The sequence below is a fragment of the Amphibalanus amphitrite genome, unplaced genomic scaffold (genome assembly GCF_019059575.1).
Source record: "Amphibalanus amphitrite isolate SeventyFive unplaced genomic scaffold, NRLGWU_Aamphi_draft 000096F_arrow, whole genome shotgun sequence".
NCBI classification, from domain to species: domain Eukaryota; kingdom Metazoa; phylum Arthropoda; class Thecostraca; order Balanomorpha; family Balanidae; genus Amphibalanus; species Amphibalanus amphitrite.
The window spans coordinates 1,075,968-1,091,286 of NW_024881591.1; the positions used below are offsets into that span (position 1 = coordinate 1,075,968).

Genomic DNA, 15,319 nt, shown 5'->3' on the forward strand with positions numbered 1-15,319 from the left:
TGGACCGATGGCGCTCAAATTTGGCACACGGTTAGGGACCAGTTAGTAGGGTGCCGTGCACAAGTCAGTTGGGACCCATTTTGCACGTGCGCACGTGCAGGGTGCCGCTCCCAGATCTCGAGAACGGCTGGGCCGATTGTGCTCAAATTTGGCACATCGCTAGAAACCGGTCAGTAGGGTGCCGTGCACAAGTCAGTTGGAGGTACCCCCTCGAAATTTCGCACGTGCAAGACTCATCCCCTCGCTCGCTCCGTTAGTCGCCCCAAAAGGCGCTATACTGGTAAGTAAAGTAACCCTGTTTTTCTTTTCTCTCCAGTCTCGGAGCCGCCGTGTTCGTCGCGGCAGTCGAAGCCGCGGCACCACGCCCTCCGACTCGGCCAGTACGGGCAGCAGTGGCTCCTCGGACAAAGTGCGGCCGACCGCCCCGGCGGCGCCACCGTCCGCCCAGGGAGCCGCCAAGAGGGCCGGCCCGCCGCCCGAGACCACAGACGAGGCCGGCACGCCCGATAAACGACGCAGGACTACAGACGTGAGTCGAATGTTCTTGCGAGGTTTGGTAATGTGTGGCTGTTGGAGGGTGTTGATCTGGTCCGAGTAGCAGATCGGCAAATGTGCTGTCTTGGGTCAACTAGCAGCTAAGTGTCAACTATGACTTTGAATTTATCATTCGACATATCCCTTGAGTTTGGGTTTTGCCCCTCACTGACGGTCGCAGCTCCTTCCAGACTTCGTGCGAGGACAGTCTGAGCGACTCGACCAGCGACCAGGACGCGGCGGAGGCCGAGCGGAGCTCGTCCCGCGCCTCCTCCACAGCCGTCCACGAGGAGACGGACGAGGGGACCCCGGCCCCAGTCCCTGTCCCTGTCCCGGCCCCGGCGGCTCCGCGGCCCGCCTCCGCGCCGGCCCAGACGGAGCCGCAGGAGCCGGAGCCGGCCGTGGCTCCCGCCGACCGGAGCCGACCGCCGGCAGAGGCTGCCGCTGCCGACCCGGCGCCCGACGAGGGAGGAGAGGCCCCGGAGGCGGCGGCACAGGCGCCCGAGCCGGCCACCGACCCCGGGCCGGACCCGGACCCGGAGCCGGACCCGGAGCCGGAGACGGAGCGGCGGCCGGTGGAGCCGCCGATACCGGTCCAGGCCCAGCCGCAGCCGCTGACCCAGCCGCAGCCGCTGACCCAGCCGCAGCATCAGCTCCATGTACTACCTCAGCCGCAAATACAGGCGCAACCGCACCCACAGCAGCGCTCTCTGCAACGCTCCCCGCTGCCGCCAGTACAGCCAGAGCAGCGTACCTCGGAACTGGGACCCCAGCCGATATTAGATTCCGGTCGGGAGGCAGCGACAGCAGCATCAACAGCAGCGGCGGCGGCGGTGACCGCGGCAGACTCTACTATTCCGTTACTTCAGCGCACTCCGGACCGACCCATTCAAACACAGCACCGAGACGTCGCGATGGTTGAGCCAACACCCCGACCACAGCCGTCGGCGCCACCGCCGGGACTCCCAGCGTCCCATCTCCCGCCGTCCCATCTCCCATCCTCTCACCTCCCGCCGTCCCAACTCCCATCCTCTCACCTCCCGCCGTCACATCCCCCGTCCTCTCACATTCCCCCACCTCACCTCGCTCCCTCTCACATTCCGTCACCTCAGCTGCCTCACCTGCCTCAGGCGGCCGCCGCTCCTCCAGCGGACGTCAAACCCACAGCGGCGCAGCTGCAGGCGGCGGCACTGGCGGCGCAGCAGCCGCCGTCAGCGGCGTACCCGGCGCACCGCTGGTCGTCCCCGCCGCCGGCAGACTGCGAGCCGCAGAATCTGTCCAAGGTGAAGCAGGAGCCGCGGGAGGCGCCCGAGCCGGCCCGCCACACGCCCGTGAAGCGGGAGCCGGTGTCGTCGGGCCCGGCGGCCGCGCTGGGCGTGCTCTCCGTCACCACCACTCTGAACTCGGAGCGGGCCATCGTGTCTGTGCCGTCCCTGCCGGCGCTGCAGTCACATCCTTCAGCGCCTCACATGCCGCCAATGCCGCCTATGCCTCCCATGCCACCTATGCCGAGTATGCCGGGTATGCCCGGTATGCCGCCCGGTATGTCACTACCCGGCGGGCCCGGTTCTCAGGGTATGTACCCGCCGCACATGTACGGATATCCGTACCCGTATCCGTACCAGCGGTACGCGCCGCGGCCGCCGCTCGGAGCTGGACCTCTGGGAGAGACTCTCGATCTGAGGAAGACTGAGAGCAAGGAAGGCCCGCCGAGGTCCTCAGAAGAACCCCAGGCGCTGGTCAGCTCCTCTGCCACGTCACGGCCTCCGAGCGTATCAGCGGTGTCAGCACTGACACCAGCCGTGTCAGCTGTGTCGGCGGCTGTCTCAGCGGGGGTGCCGACGCCCGTGGGACTGGCGCTGACGCGCCCCAGCCTGGCGCCGGTGTCCCAACCGGCCCCGGAGCCGGCGGTGGTCCCCCCGGCCGGAGCCCCCAGCGGCCCGCCGCCGGCCGCCGCCACCTCTGTGATCGCTCACGCCGCCGCTCGACCGGCCTCGCCGCCGCCGCCGCCACAGCAGCAGCCACTGGCGCTGTCCGTGCAGCCCCCGCGGCCGGCCGACGGACTGCCGTCCAGTCAGCCGCTGCCGCCCACACTGGCCGCCGCCGCCGCCGCCGCCCCGGCCCACGGCGAGTCCGGACCGGCCGAGGAGGAGGAGAGGCCGCCGACTCCGCGGCCCGCCAGCCCGGAGCCTGTGCTGGAGGACTCCGAGTGCCACCGCAGCCAGAGCGCCATCTTCCTGCGCCACTGGAACCGCGGCGAGGGCAACAGCTGCGCCCGCACCGACCTCACCTTCAAGCCGGTGCCGGACAGCAAGCTGTCGCGCAGCCGGCAGGAGCGGCTGAGGAGGCAGACGGAGCGACAGGAGAAGGAGGAGAGGGAGAAACAGCAGCAGCAGCAGCAGCAGCAGCAGCAGCAGCAGCAGCAGCAGCAGCAGCAGCAGCAGCAGGCGGTGAGTGACGGGCTGGTGCTCCTTGTGATGAGATTCGTTGCATATTTAGCTATACAGTAACTCAGAGCTGCGTGTTTATTTGCTTGGACATCCATAAAATGTAAGTGTGCTCAACGCTCAGACGTTCAGTCGTCGCACACCGTGATGTTGAATGGTGCGTTTATCCGCTTAACTACTTTGACTTTGACCGGTAGTCTTTTTTAATAAAGCACAATTTCTCGTGTTCCCAGCGGAAGGAGACGTCGGGTCGCGACTCGGCGTCACGAGATAAGGGCCCGTCTCGTACACCGCAGCCAGGGGAGCACGACCGACTGGGCGGACGGCTGCAGGACCCGGCTCTCATCCGACGCAGGTCAGTCACCCCTGAAAACGCAGAGGACAGAGCAGACGCTCGGAAAGGAACTTATTGTCTTAACTTAGTGCCATTGAGCTAAGCTTACAAGTGTGAACAGTTCACGAGTGGCTATTTCTCCAGCCATCAATATCATATTGCCTGTTCCATGTAACTGTTTTATTTTCCATCTAACCTAACTGTAACATTTAACCGTAACGTCAAAGTCTAACCGTAGCGTCTAACCGTGACGCCCCTCGCTCTGTTCCAGCGAGTACAGCCTGTCGGGCCGGCCGGTCGGCTCGCCCGTGGGCATCCCCCTCTCCTCCAGCGGGATGGCACTGCCGCCCCACATGGACCCCATGTACGCCATGGCGTCAGCGCTCCACCCAGGCGCAATGTACCCGAGGGACAGGTCAGTATGCTGCCGAGACTGTCGTCAGTGCAGTAGGTATGTAACTATAATGTCAGAGGTGGTTCTAGGAATGAGACGACGCTAGTGAAAAAGCACTTGCATCTCAGCTGTTCTGTATTGGTTAATTGTTTAAACTGCTGATAAAAATGTAGCTTTTTACCTCATGCTTGAGAGTTTCTCAAATGTTTGCGCCCTGACCAAGTCTCCTTCACCCCTTTCTTCCTGCCTATGCCTCTGACCTGACCCCACCTGACCTGACCTGACCTGATCTGACCATTTATAGGATGGAGCTAGAGATGCTGGAGCGCCGCGAGCGAGAGCTGCGGGAGCGGGACTTCAGCGCCCGGATCAAGGAGGAAATGATGAGAGCACGACCGTTCGACCCGCACTGGATCGAGATGCAGAGGTGGGTGGGTGGATAGTGGACTGCGTGGCGCCGCTGTGGAAGGAAGGGAGCACGTGGCTGGTTGAGTTAAAATGCTGAGAGATGAGGATGTTACAATAATAGTATCTCTGCCACTATGCAGTATAACTTTTACTGAAACTTTCTGCGAATTTCTGCTATCACCAATGTTATTATCGCTGCTTAACCGTGTTTACGTGTCTGCCTTCTCGGATCGTTTGTCGGGTCCGACTGGGTGTGGCCGGCTGTCTGAGAGCGCCGCTGACCTCCCCGTCCCCCGACAGGCGTCAGCTGATACCGGGTCTGTTCGGCCCGCCGGGCCCTGGCCCGCTGTACCCGCCGCCTCCACCCTCGCCCGCCGTCCTCTCGGCCCTGGAGGCGCGCGAGCGGGAGGCCCGGCTGGCAGCGGCCAGCGGCGGCGGCGGAGGCGGCGGCGGAGGCGGTGTGCCGCTGCCGCCCTCCGACCCGGCCGACCGGCTCGGCATGCAGATGGTCAACGCCGGCCTGCTGCCGCCCGACTTCCACCAGCACCAGCACACACACGCGCACACACACCTGCACGTGCACCCGAACGAGGCGGGTCTGCCGCCGGCGCCACCGTCGGGTCCCGGCGGCCCGCCGCGGCCCAGCCTGCTGCCGCCGCGGCCCGGCGAGCCGCCGCTGTTCCACGGCCTCTACCCGCCGCCCGGCCTGCCGCGCTCCTACGAGGAACAGCTGGTTCAGGTGAGCACAGACTGAAGGCGGAGCTCCGTCAGTTCAGAGAATCAGACGGGCTGCTGTGATGAGACCGTGAACAATGTGAAATTTAATTAAGTTGCTGTGAATGATGCGACCGAGTTGAATTTGACGTTAACTATACAAGGCAAGCATTAGCAAGAAACTGTCCATCGTCAATAAATGTATCGCTGGCTGGCCAATCCCGTTTTGCTGTCATATTCCTCTGTTTGCCTCTGCTGACCCCTCTATTCATTTCTCAGCTGTCGGCGCACGCGGCCGCTCAGGAGCACATGCAGCGTCAGCTGCTGGAGCGGGAGCGGATGGGTCTGACGCCGCTGGGTCACTCTGTGCCCACCTCCCTGCACCCCTCGCTGCTGGCACAGCACCAGCAGGAGTACCTCAGGTGGGCATCCAACACTTAATCGTAGCGCAAGTGCCCTTAGTGATTAGTGATTCATGTTACGCAGTTAAATGCATATACATATAATCGTACAATTCTCCCAGACTGAAGGTGCCTTAAATGCTAATTCCCTTCGCATTGTGAATAAGATCACGTTGCTTCTTATGCCCTAATTCTCGTGATTGTGATGTGTTTGTTCCTGATGACTCTTCGTTATTGACCTTCTCATTCTTTTTCTGTTTCAGAATGCAGCGCGAGCGCGAAAAGCGGTAATACCGTGGGAAGAACACCAGATTCGTAGTTTTCTTTACTAGCGCTATTTACAGTTTCGCCGGGAAGAATACATCAAAATGGTACAGCGTTCTCCGGGACTGTTGGCACGGCTGACATCGTGTCGGCTGCTGGTGCACCCGGAGTGTATTTTGTGCCGGCTCTCGGCTGGTGGGCAGGCTCCGTGTCATTGGCCGGCGCAGGTACAAAGGATGCCGGCGTGGCGGCTCGCCCGACCCGCCGGCACCGGAAGACCTGTGACTGACCCGGCTGACCACCATCGGTGGAATAGCTAGTGACAGAGTCATTTTGTTCGGTTAGATCTCCTTTGTTTTAGATGCTCGTTTAGGGGTCATCCGAAAGCCATTTTGTTTGGCTTCATAACATATTTATCAACGAGACAGTACACGGCTCCATTTTTGGCGTTGTAGTCTGTGATTCAGATTACTGATGGGGCGATGTGGCGCCCAAAGATGTAGTGTGTGTGTGTGAATGTTGTCTGTGTCCCGGCACCGCCAGTTGAAGGTCGTAATGATAATCGATTGTACGTAACGACGCAAGTGGTGAGAGTGCGTAATTTATCTATTTTGTACCATGATATTGGAACTTTCGCTAATATCATTGTGAAATATCAGTTGTTTTACGGTTGAGTTGAGAAGTTGATGAATGGGAAGTCCGGCTTAGGGCTCGAAGCGGTCAGACACCATTCATACAGTTTATACGTACCTACTTGTATAGCTTATGCTGTTCCATGCTAAAAACGGCTTTGAGAACATTAGCAACTATGCTATGCCACCACACAAAATATATACCACGGAGAGTACATACATAGATACCATGCACTGCGGTACAAAGACATCAGACGCTCAATAAGAGAGACATCTATCGGTCACTTTACGAACTACCAAGCATTGCGGTGCAGTATGCGTCAGGCGCTCGATTTTAGAGACATCTGTTGGACAGAAGTGACACTTCAAGGTAATGCGGTGCAGCATGCGTCAGGCGCTCGATTTGAGAGACATCTGTTGGACAGAAGTGACACTTCAGGGCAATGCGGTGTGATGCGGTGCAGCATGCGCCTGGCGTTATTATAAAGCGTGCAAACGGTGGAGTTATCTTACGGACTACGATACACCGCTTTTCATATGCATGTACTGCGTAATACGCTTCTCACATGACAACACTTACCTTACGTTCGGCAGCCGGAAAATGAGGGATAATTATCCTGGATCACCGGTATGATTATTTGGTATTGATGCAATTAGGCACATTTTTAGATTGATTTTGCTTCACTAATGGCTCCTCTACTAGTTGTCATAACCGTTGTGCACGGTGTCAGCTTAAAACACCGAATGATCCCGGTGATCTCGAAAAATTTTCCCTGATTATCCGGATGCCGAACGCACGCTTAGTCAACTCGCGAATGACTTACTTTGACCACAAAAATCCGAAGGTCCATTTGTTGCTTCAGTTTCATCGCCTCGATGCGGAGCCTACGAACTACATATGCATATCCTGAAACAAACATAGTAGGATAATTCACATATCTGTTCTGATGATGACCTAACATGCATACCGACACGTTATGATTTATACCTAACAATAGTAAGGCCACCTTTCATCAAACCCTCTTCCGCTCATTTGTCGATTAGATGCGTGTCGCAGTAAATGAAATCAAAGTTACATTGGAAAATTTATTGAATTCCCATTCGATAGCAGTGTCCCAAGCAATCCTGTCAAAATATTACCATCGGCTCATGCACAGACTTCTCTATATAGAGAAGTCTGTGGCTCATGTGTTTGTCAGAAACAGAACTGCTTCCGAAACGTTTGCATGTTCTTTGCAAAACACTTCAGGCATATCCAACAAGCGAGCATTTGAGTGAGCCCCGGATTCTATTTCAATGTTTGGTACGGGTTCAACTAAAATGCTTCCGCCCGGGAATAAAGCGTTCGGCAAACAAACAGCAGACCCACCACTTACCTCGGCGCTCTGCTGCCGGCAGCGTCCCCCGGGGCGGATCCAATTCCGGCGCATATTACCGCCAAAGCGGCAGTTACGGCTTCCCCGCGCCGAGCCCGGCGCACAAAATGCAAACCTCGAGGCGCGGGACGCATTGTCGGCCGTTTCTACCAGACTTCCAATCTCTCCGTGGCGGATCGTCACGTCTGGGCCGACGTCCGCGCCTCATTCGTCTCCGGTGGAGCGGAGTCGGCTAGCGCCATTCCATTCCACTGTGGAATACCAATGGAATGATCTGGTGCTGTCCTCACAACCCATTTCCAGTAAATCGGCAACGGTGGCGCTAGTTATATCCACCCCGAATCTAAATTCATGACTGGAGAACCCACGAATGTTACATTCGTGGGGTTTGGTTGGAGCGATGTGTCTGCTTGCCGAGAACGAGACTAAAATTGATGTTGATCAAGACAGCCCATATTCAGCCCAGATTCAGCCCGGATTCAGCCCAGATTCGGGACACCTCCGATCAAGCTGAAACTCGCACACAATGTAGGCCATGACATGCCCAATCCACAGTCCAAGTCATTCGGTGGCACTCCCAGCCGTTTGACCTACAGAGGTCAGCAAAGGTCACGTGGCCCAAATTTGCACAGCAGATTGTGGCCCACCCAGTAGAGCTAGAACGCTAAAAATGGCACCAATCGACTCGCCAGCATCTAATCTTACTTTCCCAACACTCATTTGACCTCTCAAGGTCATGCAATGACCTAAGGTCATTTGTGGGCTATGTCGAAAATACATTTGCACAGCAGTTTTCGAGTAGATGGATTGACCGAATTCCAAATCAAAGCACATCATCGGGTAGCCCATAGGCCGTAGTAACTTTCCTTGAAAACCGCTTTTCGATATGTGACCCTGTTTGACCTCGGCAGGTCAAAATGTGCAAATAAACGACACTCAATACGTCGCAGCCCGGATTCAGCCCAGATTCGGGACACCTCCGATCAAGCTGAAACTCGCACACAATGTAGGCCATGACATGCCCAATCCACAGTCCAAGTCATTCGGTGGCACTCTCAGCCGTTTGACCTACAGAGGTCAGCAAAGGTCACGTGGCCCAAATTTGCACAGCAAATTGTGGCCCACTCAGTAGAGCTAGAGCGCTAAAATGGCACCAATCGACTCGCAAGCATCTAATCTTACTTTCCCAACACTCATTTGACCTCTCAAGGTCATGCGATGACCTAAGGTCATTTGTGGGCTATGTCGAAAATACACTTGCACAGCAGTTTTCGAGTAGATGGATTGACCGAATTCCAAATCAAAGCACATCATCGGGTAGCCCATAGGCCGTAGTAACTTTCCTTGAAAATCGCTTTTCGATATGTGACCCCGTTTGACCTCGGCAGGTCAAAATGTGCAAATAAACGACACTCAATACGTCGCAGCCCGGATTCAGCCCAGATTCGGGACACCTCCGATCAAGATGAAACTCGCACACAATGTAGGCCATGACATGCCCAATCCACAGTCCAAGTCATTCGGTGGCACTCCCAGCCGTTTGACCTACAGAGGTCAGCAAAGGTCACGTGGCCCAAATTTGCACAGCAGATTGTGGCCCACCCAGTAGAGCTAGAGCGCTAAAAATGGCACCAATCGACTCGCCAGCATCTAATCTTACTTTCCCAACACTCATTTGACCTCTCAAGGTCATGCGATGACCTAAGGTCATTTGTGGGCTATGTCGAAAATACACTTGCACAGCAGTTTTCGAGTAGATGGATTGACCGAATTCCAAATCAAAGCACATCACCGGGTAGCCCATAGGGCGTAGTAACTTTCCTTGAAAACCGCTTTTCGATATGTGACCCCGTTTGACCTCGGCAGGTCAAAATGTGCAAATAAACGACACTCAATACGTCGCAGCCCGGATTCAGCCCAGATTCGGGACACATCCGATCAAGCTGAAACTCGCACACAATGTAGGCCATGACATGCCCAATCCACAGTCTAAGTCATTCGGTGGCACTCTCAGCCGTTTGACCTACAGAGGTCAGCAAAGGTCACGTGGCCCAAATTTGCACAGCAGATTGTGGCCCACCCAGTAGAGCTAGAGCGCTAAAAATGGCACCAATCGACTCGCAAGCATCTAATCTTACTTTCCCAATACTCATTTGACCTCTCAAGGTCATGCGATGACCTAAGGTCATTTGTGGGCTATGTCGAAAATACACTTGCACAGCAGTTTTCGAGTAGATGGATTGACCGAATTCCAAATCAAAGCACATCATCGGGTAGCCCATAGGCCGTAGTAACTTTCCTTGAAAACCGCTTTTCGATATGTGACCTCGGTTTGACCTCGGCAGGTCAAAATTTGCAAATAAACGACACTCAATACGTCGCAGCCCGGATTCAGCCCAGATTCGGGACACCTCCGATCAAGCTGAAACTCGCACACAATGTAGGCCATGACATGCCCAATCCACAGTCCAAGTCATTCGGTGGCACTCTCAGCCGTTTGACCTACAGAGGTCAGCAAAGGTCACGTGGCCCAAATTTGCACAGCAGATTGTGGCCCACCCAGTAAAGCTAGAGCGCTAAAAATGGCACCAATCGACTCGCAAGCATCTAATCTTACTTTCCCAATACTCATTTGACCTCTCAAGGTCATGCAATGACCTAAGGTCATTTGTGGGCTATGTCGAAAATACACTTGCACAGCAGTTTTCGAGTAGATGGATTGACCGAATTCCAAATCAAAGCACATCATCGGGTAGCCCATAGGCCGTAGTAACTTTCCTTGAAAACCGCTTTTCGATATGTGACCCCGTTTGACCTCGGCAGGTCAAAATGTGCAAATAAACGACACTCAATACGTCGCAGCCCGGATTCAGCCCAGATTCGGGACACCTCCGATCAAGCTGAAACTCGCACACAATGTAGGCCATGACATGCCCAATCCACAGTCCAAGTCATTCGGTGGCACTCTCAGCCGTTTGACCTACAGAGGTCAGCAAAGGTCACGTGGCCCAAATTTGCACAGCAGATTGTGGCCCACCCAGTAGAGCTAGAGCGCTAAAAATGGCACCAATCGACTTGCAAGCATCTAATCTTACTTTCCCAACACTCATTTGACCTCTCAAGGTCATGCGATGACCTAAGGTCATTTGTGGGCTATGTCGAAAATACACTTGCACAGCAGTTAGATGGATTGACCGAATTCCAAATCAAAGCACATCATCGGGTAGCCCATAGGCCGTAGTAACTTTCCTTGAAAACCGCTTTTCGATATGTGACCCCGTTTGACCTCGGCAGGTCAAAATGTGCAAATAAACGACACTCAATACGTCGCAGCCCGGATTCAGCCCAGATTCGGGACACCTCCGATCAAGCTGAAACTCGCACACAATGTAGGCCATGACATCCCCAATCCACAGTCTAAGTCATTCGGTGGCACTCCCAGCCGTTTGACCTACAGAGGTCAGCAAAGGTCACGTGGCCCAAATTTGCACAGCAAATTGTGGCCCACCCAGTAGAGCTAGAGCGCTAAAAATGGCACCAATCGACTCGCCAGCATCTAATCTTACTTTCCCAACACTCATTTGACCTCTCAAGGTCATGCGATGACCTAAGGTCATTTGTGGGCTCTGTCGAAAATACACTTGCACAGCAGTTTTCGAGTAGATGGATTGACCGAATTCCAAATCAGAGCACGTCATCGGGTAGCCCATAGGCCGTAGTAACTTTCCTTAAAAACCGCTTTTCGATATGTGACCCCGTTTGACCTCGGCAGGTCAAAATGTGCAAATAAACGACACTCAATACGTCGCAGCCCGGATTCAGCCCAGATTCGGGACACCTCCGATCAAGCTGAAACTCGCACACAAAGTAGGCCATGACATCCCCAATCCACAGTCTAAGTCATTCGGTGGCACTCCCAGCCGTTTGACCTACAGAGGTCAGCAAAGGTCACGTGGCCCAAATTTGCACAGCAGATTGTGGCCCACCCAGTAGAGCTAGAGCGCTAAAAATGGCACCAATCGACTCGCCAGCATCTAATCTTACTTTCCCAACACTCATTTGACCTCTCAAGGTCATGCGATGACCTAAGGTCATTTGTGGGCTATGTCGAAAATACACTTGCACAGCAGTTTTCGAGTAGATGGATTGACCGAATTCCAAATCAGAGCACATCATCGGGTAGCCCATAGGCCGTAGTAACTTTCCTTAAAAACCGCTTTTCGATATGTGACCCCGTTTGACCTCGGCAGGTCAAAATGTGCAAATAATCGACACTCAATACGTCGCAGCCCGGATTCAGCCCAGATTCGGGACACCTCCGATCAAGATGAAACTCGCACACAATGTAGGCCATGACATGCCCAATCCACAGTCCAAGTCATTCGGTGGCACTCCCAGCCGTTTGACCTACAGAGGTCAGCAAAGGTCACGTGGCCCAAATTTGCACAGCAGATTGTGGCCCACCCAGTAGAGCTAAAGCGCTAAAAATGGCACCAATCGACTCGCCAGCATCTAATCTTACTGTTCCAACACTCATTTGACCTCTCAAGGTCATGCGATGACCTAAGGTCATTTGTGGGCTATGTCGAAAATACACTTGCACAGCAGTTTTCGAGTAGATGGATTGACCGAATTCCAAATCAAAGCACATCACCGGGTAGCCCATAGGGCGTAGTAACTTTCCTTGAAAATCGCTTTTCGATATGTGACCCCGTTTGACCTCGGCAGGTCAAAATGTGCAAATAAACGACACTCAATACGTCGCAGCCCGGATTCAGCCCAGATTCGGGACACCTCCGATCAAGCTGAAACTCGCACACAATGTAGGCCATGACATGCCCAATCCACAATCCAAGTCATTTGGTGGCACTCTCAGCCGTTTGACCTACAGTGGTCAGCAAAGGTCACGTGGCCCAAATTTGCACAGCAGATTGTGGCCCACCCAGTAGAGCTAGAGCGCTAAAAATGGCACCAATCGACTTGCAAGCATCTAATCTTACTTTCCCAATACTCATTTGACCTCTCAAGGTCATGCGATGACCTAAGGTCATTTGTGGGCTATGTCGAAAATACACTTGCACAGCAGTTTTCGAGTAGATGGATTGACCGAATTCCAAATCAAAGCACATCATCGGGTAGCCCATAGGCCGTAGTAACTTTCCTTGAAAACCGCTTTTCGATATGTGACCCCGTTTGACCTCGGCAGGTCAAAATGTGCAAATAAACGACACTCAATACGTCGCAGCCCGGATTCAGCCCAGATTCGGGACACCTCCGATCAAGCTGAAACTCGCACACAATGTAGGCCATGACATCTCCAATCCACAGTCTAAGTCATTCGGTGGCACTCCCAGCCGTTTGACCTACAGAGGTCAGCAAAGGTCACGTGGCCCAAATTTGCACAGCAGATTGTGGCCCACCCAGTAGAGCTAGAGCGCTAAAAATGGCACCAATCGACTCGCAAGCATCTAATCTTACTTTCCCATCACTCATTTGACCTCTGAAGGTTATGCGATGACCTAAGGTCATTTGTGGGCTATGTCGAAAATACACTTGCACAGCAGTTTTCGAGTAGATGGATTGACCGAATTCCAAATCAGAGCACATCATCGGGTAGCCCATAGGCCGTAGTAACTTTCCTTAAAAACCGCTTTTCGATATGTGACCCCGTTTGACCTCGGCAGGTCAAAATGTGCAAATAAACGACACTCAATACGTCGCAGCCCGGATTCAGCCCAGATTCGGGACACCTCCGATCAAGCTGAAACTCGCACACAATGTAGGCCATGACATGCCCAATCCACAGTCCAAGTCATTCGGTGGCACTCCCAGCCGTTTGACCTACAGAGTAAGATTAGATGCTGGCGAGTCGATTGGTGCCATTTTTAGCGCTCTAGCTCTACTGGGTGGGCCACAATCTGCTGTGCAAATTTGGGCCACGTGACCTTTGCTGACCTCTGTAGGTCAAACGGCTGGGAGTGCCACCGAATGACTTGGACTGTGGATTGGGCATGTCATGGCCTACATTGTGTGCGAGTTTCAGCTTGATCGGAGGTGTCCCGAATCTGGGCTGAATCCGGGCTGAATCTGGGCTGAATATGGGCTGTCTTGACGGACATCTAAAATTGGTACCGCGCATCCTTTGCTTTTTCGACAAATTTCACGTGCTTTCTTTTTCCTTTACGAAGCCAAAGTCAGTGGCATGGGTAAAAATGGACTGACCAGGTTCTGGCTATGCTCGAGTCTTTGTTGAAGTACCTAGTCCGCGACAATTGCAGCCTGAAGCGCTGCCCGTGCGGCCGTGCCTCGTTCAGTCGGCACCAGGCACGGGTGTGTCCGCCAATCGGCGCCCAGTAGGTATTCACGGTTGGGGTGCGCGAGGTGACGTCAGATTGACGTGCGTAACCCGAGTGTTTGTTGAACCACCTATTCCGAGATGATTGTAACCCAATCCGGCCCACTGAATTTTAGTGACGAGGCAAGTTTTTTCATTGTAATTAGCCTCACATAAAGCTTAACAAATTATTACTGTGTTGCGACGAATAGCCTTTGACACACTGTCTCCCTGAAACCCGAAACCGTAAAGCCTCTTCGCTCGCTAACAAAATTCATTGTTTGCCGAGTGTGTTGATGAGCATGGTTATAAGCCTTAGCGGCTAAACGCCGAGTATCGTTGGCATATGCCGACCGGAGATTGAGCACAATTCCAGCACGTACTGTACGACCCGTCCTGTCACTGCCCATGTGCACTTGTGCAGCCGGCAGCGCTGAATTATATATCAGATGGGGAATCTAGCTGCATGCCGTCCGTCCACAATCCACCGCCCGGCCACTCAGCTGCTCGAGTATGTGCATATTCTCCATTACAGTGGTGCTAACGAGTAGTAATCATGGACAGACAGACTGTATGTAAGTCAGAACGGCAAGTTCTGCAGTTTAGTGGCGCGTTGGCGGCATTAATATCAGCTCAGAAGCACTCTAGCCGGCCATTCAGGGAGGCTCCGCCAGTGGCTTCTCCCCTCGCGTGATGACTGCTCGCTGGCACCGACAGTTGGGGCCATTTACGGAAACTAACTGGACGCGATCGCAGCGTTGATAATTTGTAATGTTGGATGTCTTTAACATGCTGGGAGCGCAATTAACACACGAATTAAGGCTATAATGTAGTTAGTCTTCCAAAGTTTGAAATACGGGATGAAAAATGATGTCTTCTTTAGGACCAATAACAAGGGAAAGCGTTCTACCATTCAGAGCACCTATGCATTTAATAAGGATGATATGATCAAAATTGTACGCAACGTTAGCTGCTTTATAACGTAAGCTATTTCAAGAGGAAAGTTTTAATCATTGCCATTATCTGAATATCTTAATTCTTTCTTTCAGACAGCAAGCATTTATGCTACGTTTTCAAGTGAGGCGCTTAGTAAGGACGTCTTTTGACCTATGTATGTTGTGTTTGTGTGAGCCTTCCTTTCTGATAAAAAACTGACGCAGAAATTGTAACTATGGATTAAAGACAGACGAGACAAATGATAGTTGGTATGTATTGACACCTGCTGAAAAGCCGTGCTGTGAGCCGTAGGAAACATGACATGCAATATGCATTCACTATCCTGATTTCAACACAATAGCCGCGTTTACATAGGGCTAGTTGCCAGATAGTGGAATTTCCACTAACAGAGGGTTCACGAGAAATACGCCATGGCTAATATCCTGGACGCAATTCGGTGTGCAGACGAAAATATGCATGTGAGTGCTAGAAATTCGTAAATTACATGATTTCATTGACTTTTTTTTGTTAAAAACACGTGATGA

The 15,319-nt window shown here is 53.5% G+C and overlaps 2 protein-coding genes across 3 annotated transcripts in view; one reads left to right on the forward strand and one right to left on the reverse strand.

The window, feature by feature from the left end:
* Positions 1-6,154, forward strand: part of LOC122380301 (arginine-glutamic acid dipeptide repeats protein-like) — an 89,420-nt gene extending 83,266 nt beyond the window's left edge. For both annotated transcript variants that reach the window (XM_043363350.1, XM_043363351.1), the window contains 8 exons: positions 317-529; positions 726-2,984; positions 3,215-3,336; positions 3,587-3,730; positions 4,014-4,136; positions 4,418-4,856; positions 5,111-5,253; positions 5,496-6,154. In XM_043363350.1, coding sequence (XP_043219285.1) covers positions 317-529; positions 726-2,984; positions 3,215-3,336; positions 3,587-3,730; positions 4,014-4,136; positions 4,418-4,856; positions 5,111-5,253; positions 5,496-5,523 — 3,471 coding nt within the window. In that variant the 3' untranslated portion in view covers positions 5,524-6,154. The remainder of the gene's footprint in view (positions 1-316; positions 530-725; positions 2,985-3,214; positions 3,337-3,586; positions 3,731-4,013; positions 4,137-4,417; positions 4,857-5,110; positions 5,254-5,495) is intronic.
* Positions 6,155-15,041: 8,887 nt separating this feature from the next.
* The window catches only part of LOC122380303 (TLR4 interactor with leucine rich repeats-like), a 44,496-nt gene continuing 44,218 nt past the window's right edge, over positions 15,042-15,319 (reverse strand). Inside the window, exon 4 of the mRNA XM_043363352.1 lies at positions 15,042-15,133. The gene's annotated coding sequence lies outside the window, so the exon portion shown is untranslated. The remainder of the gene's footprint in view (positions 15,134-15,319) is intronic.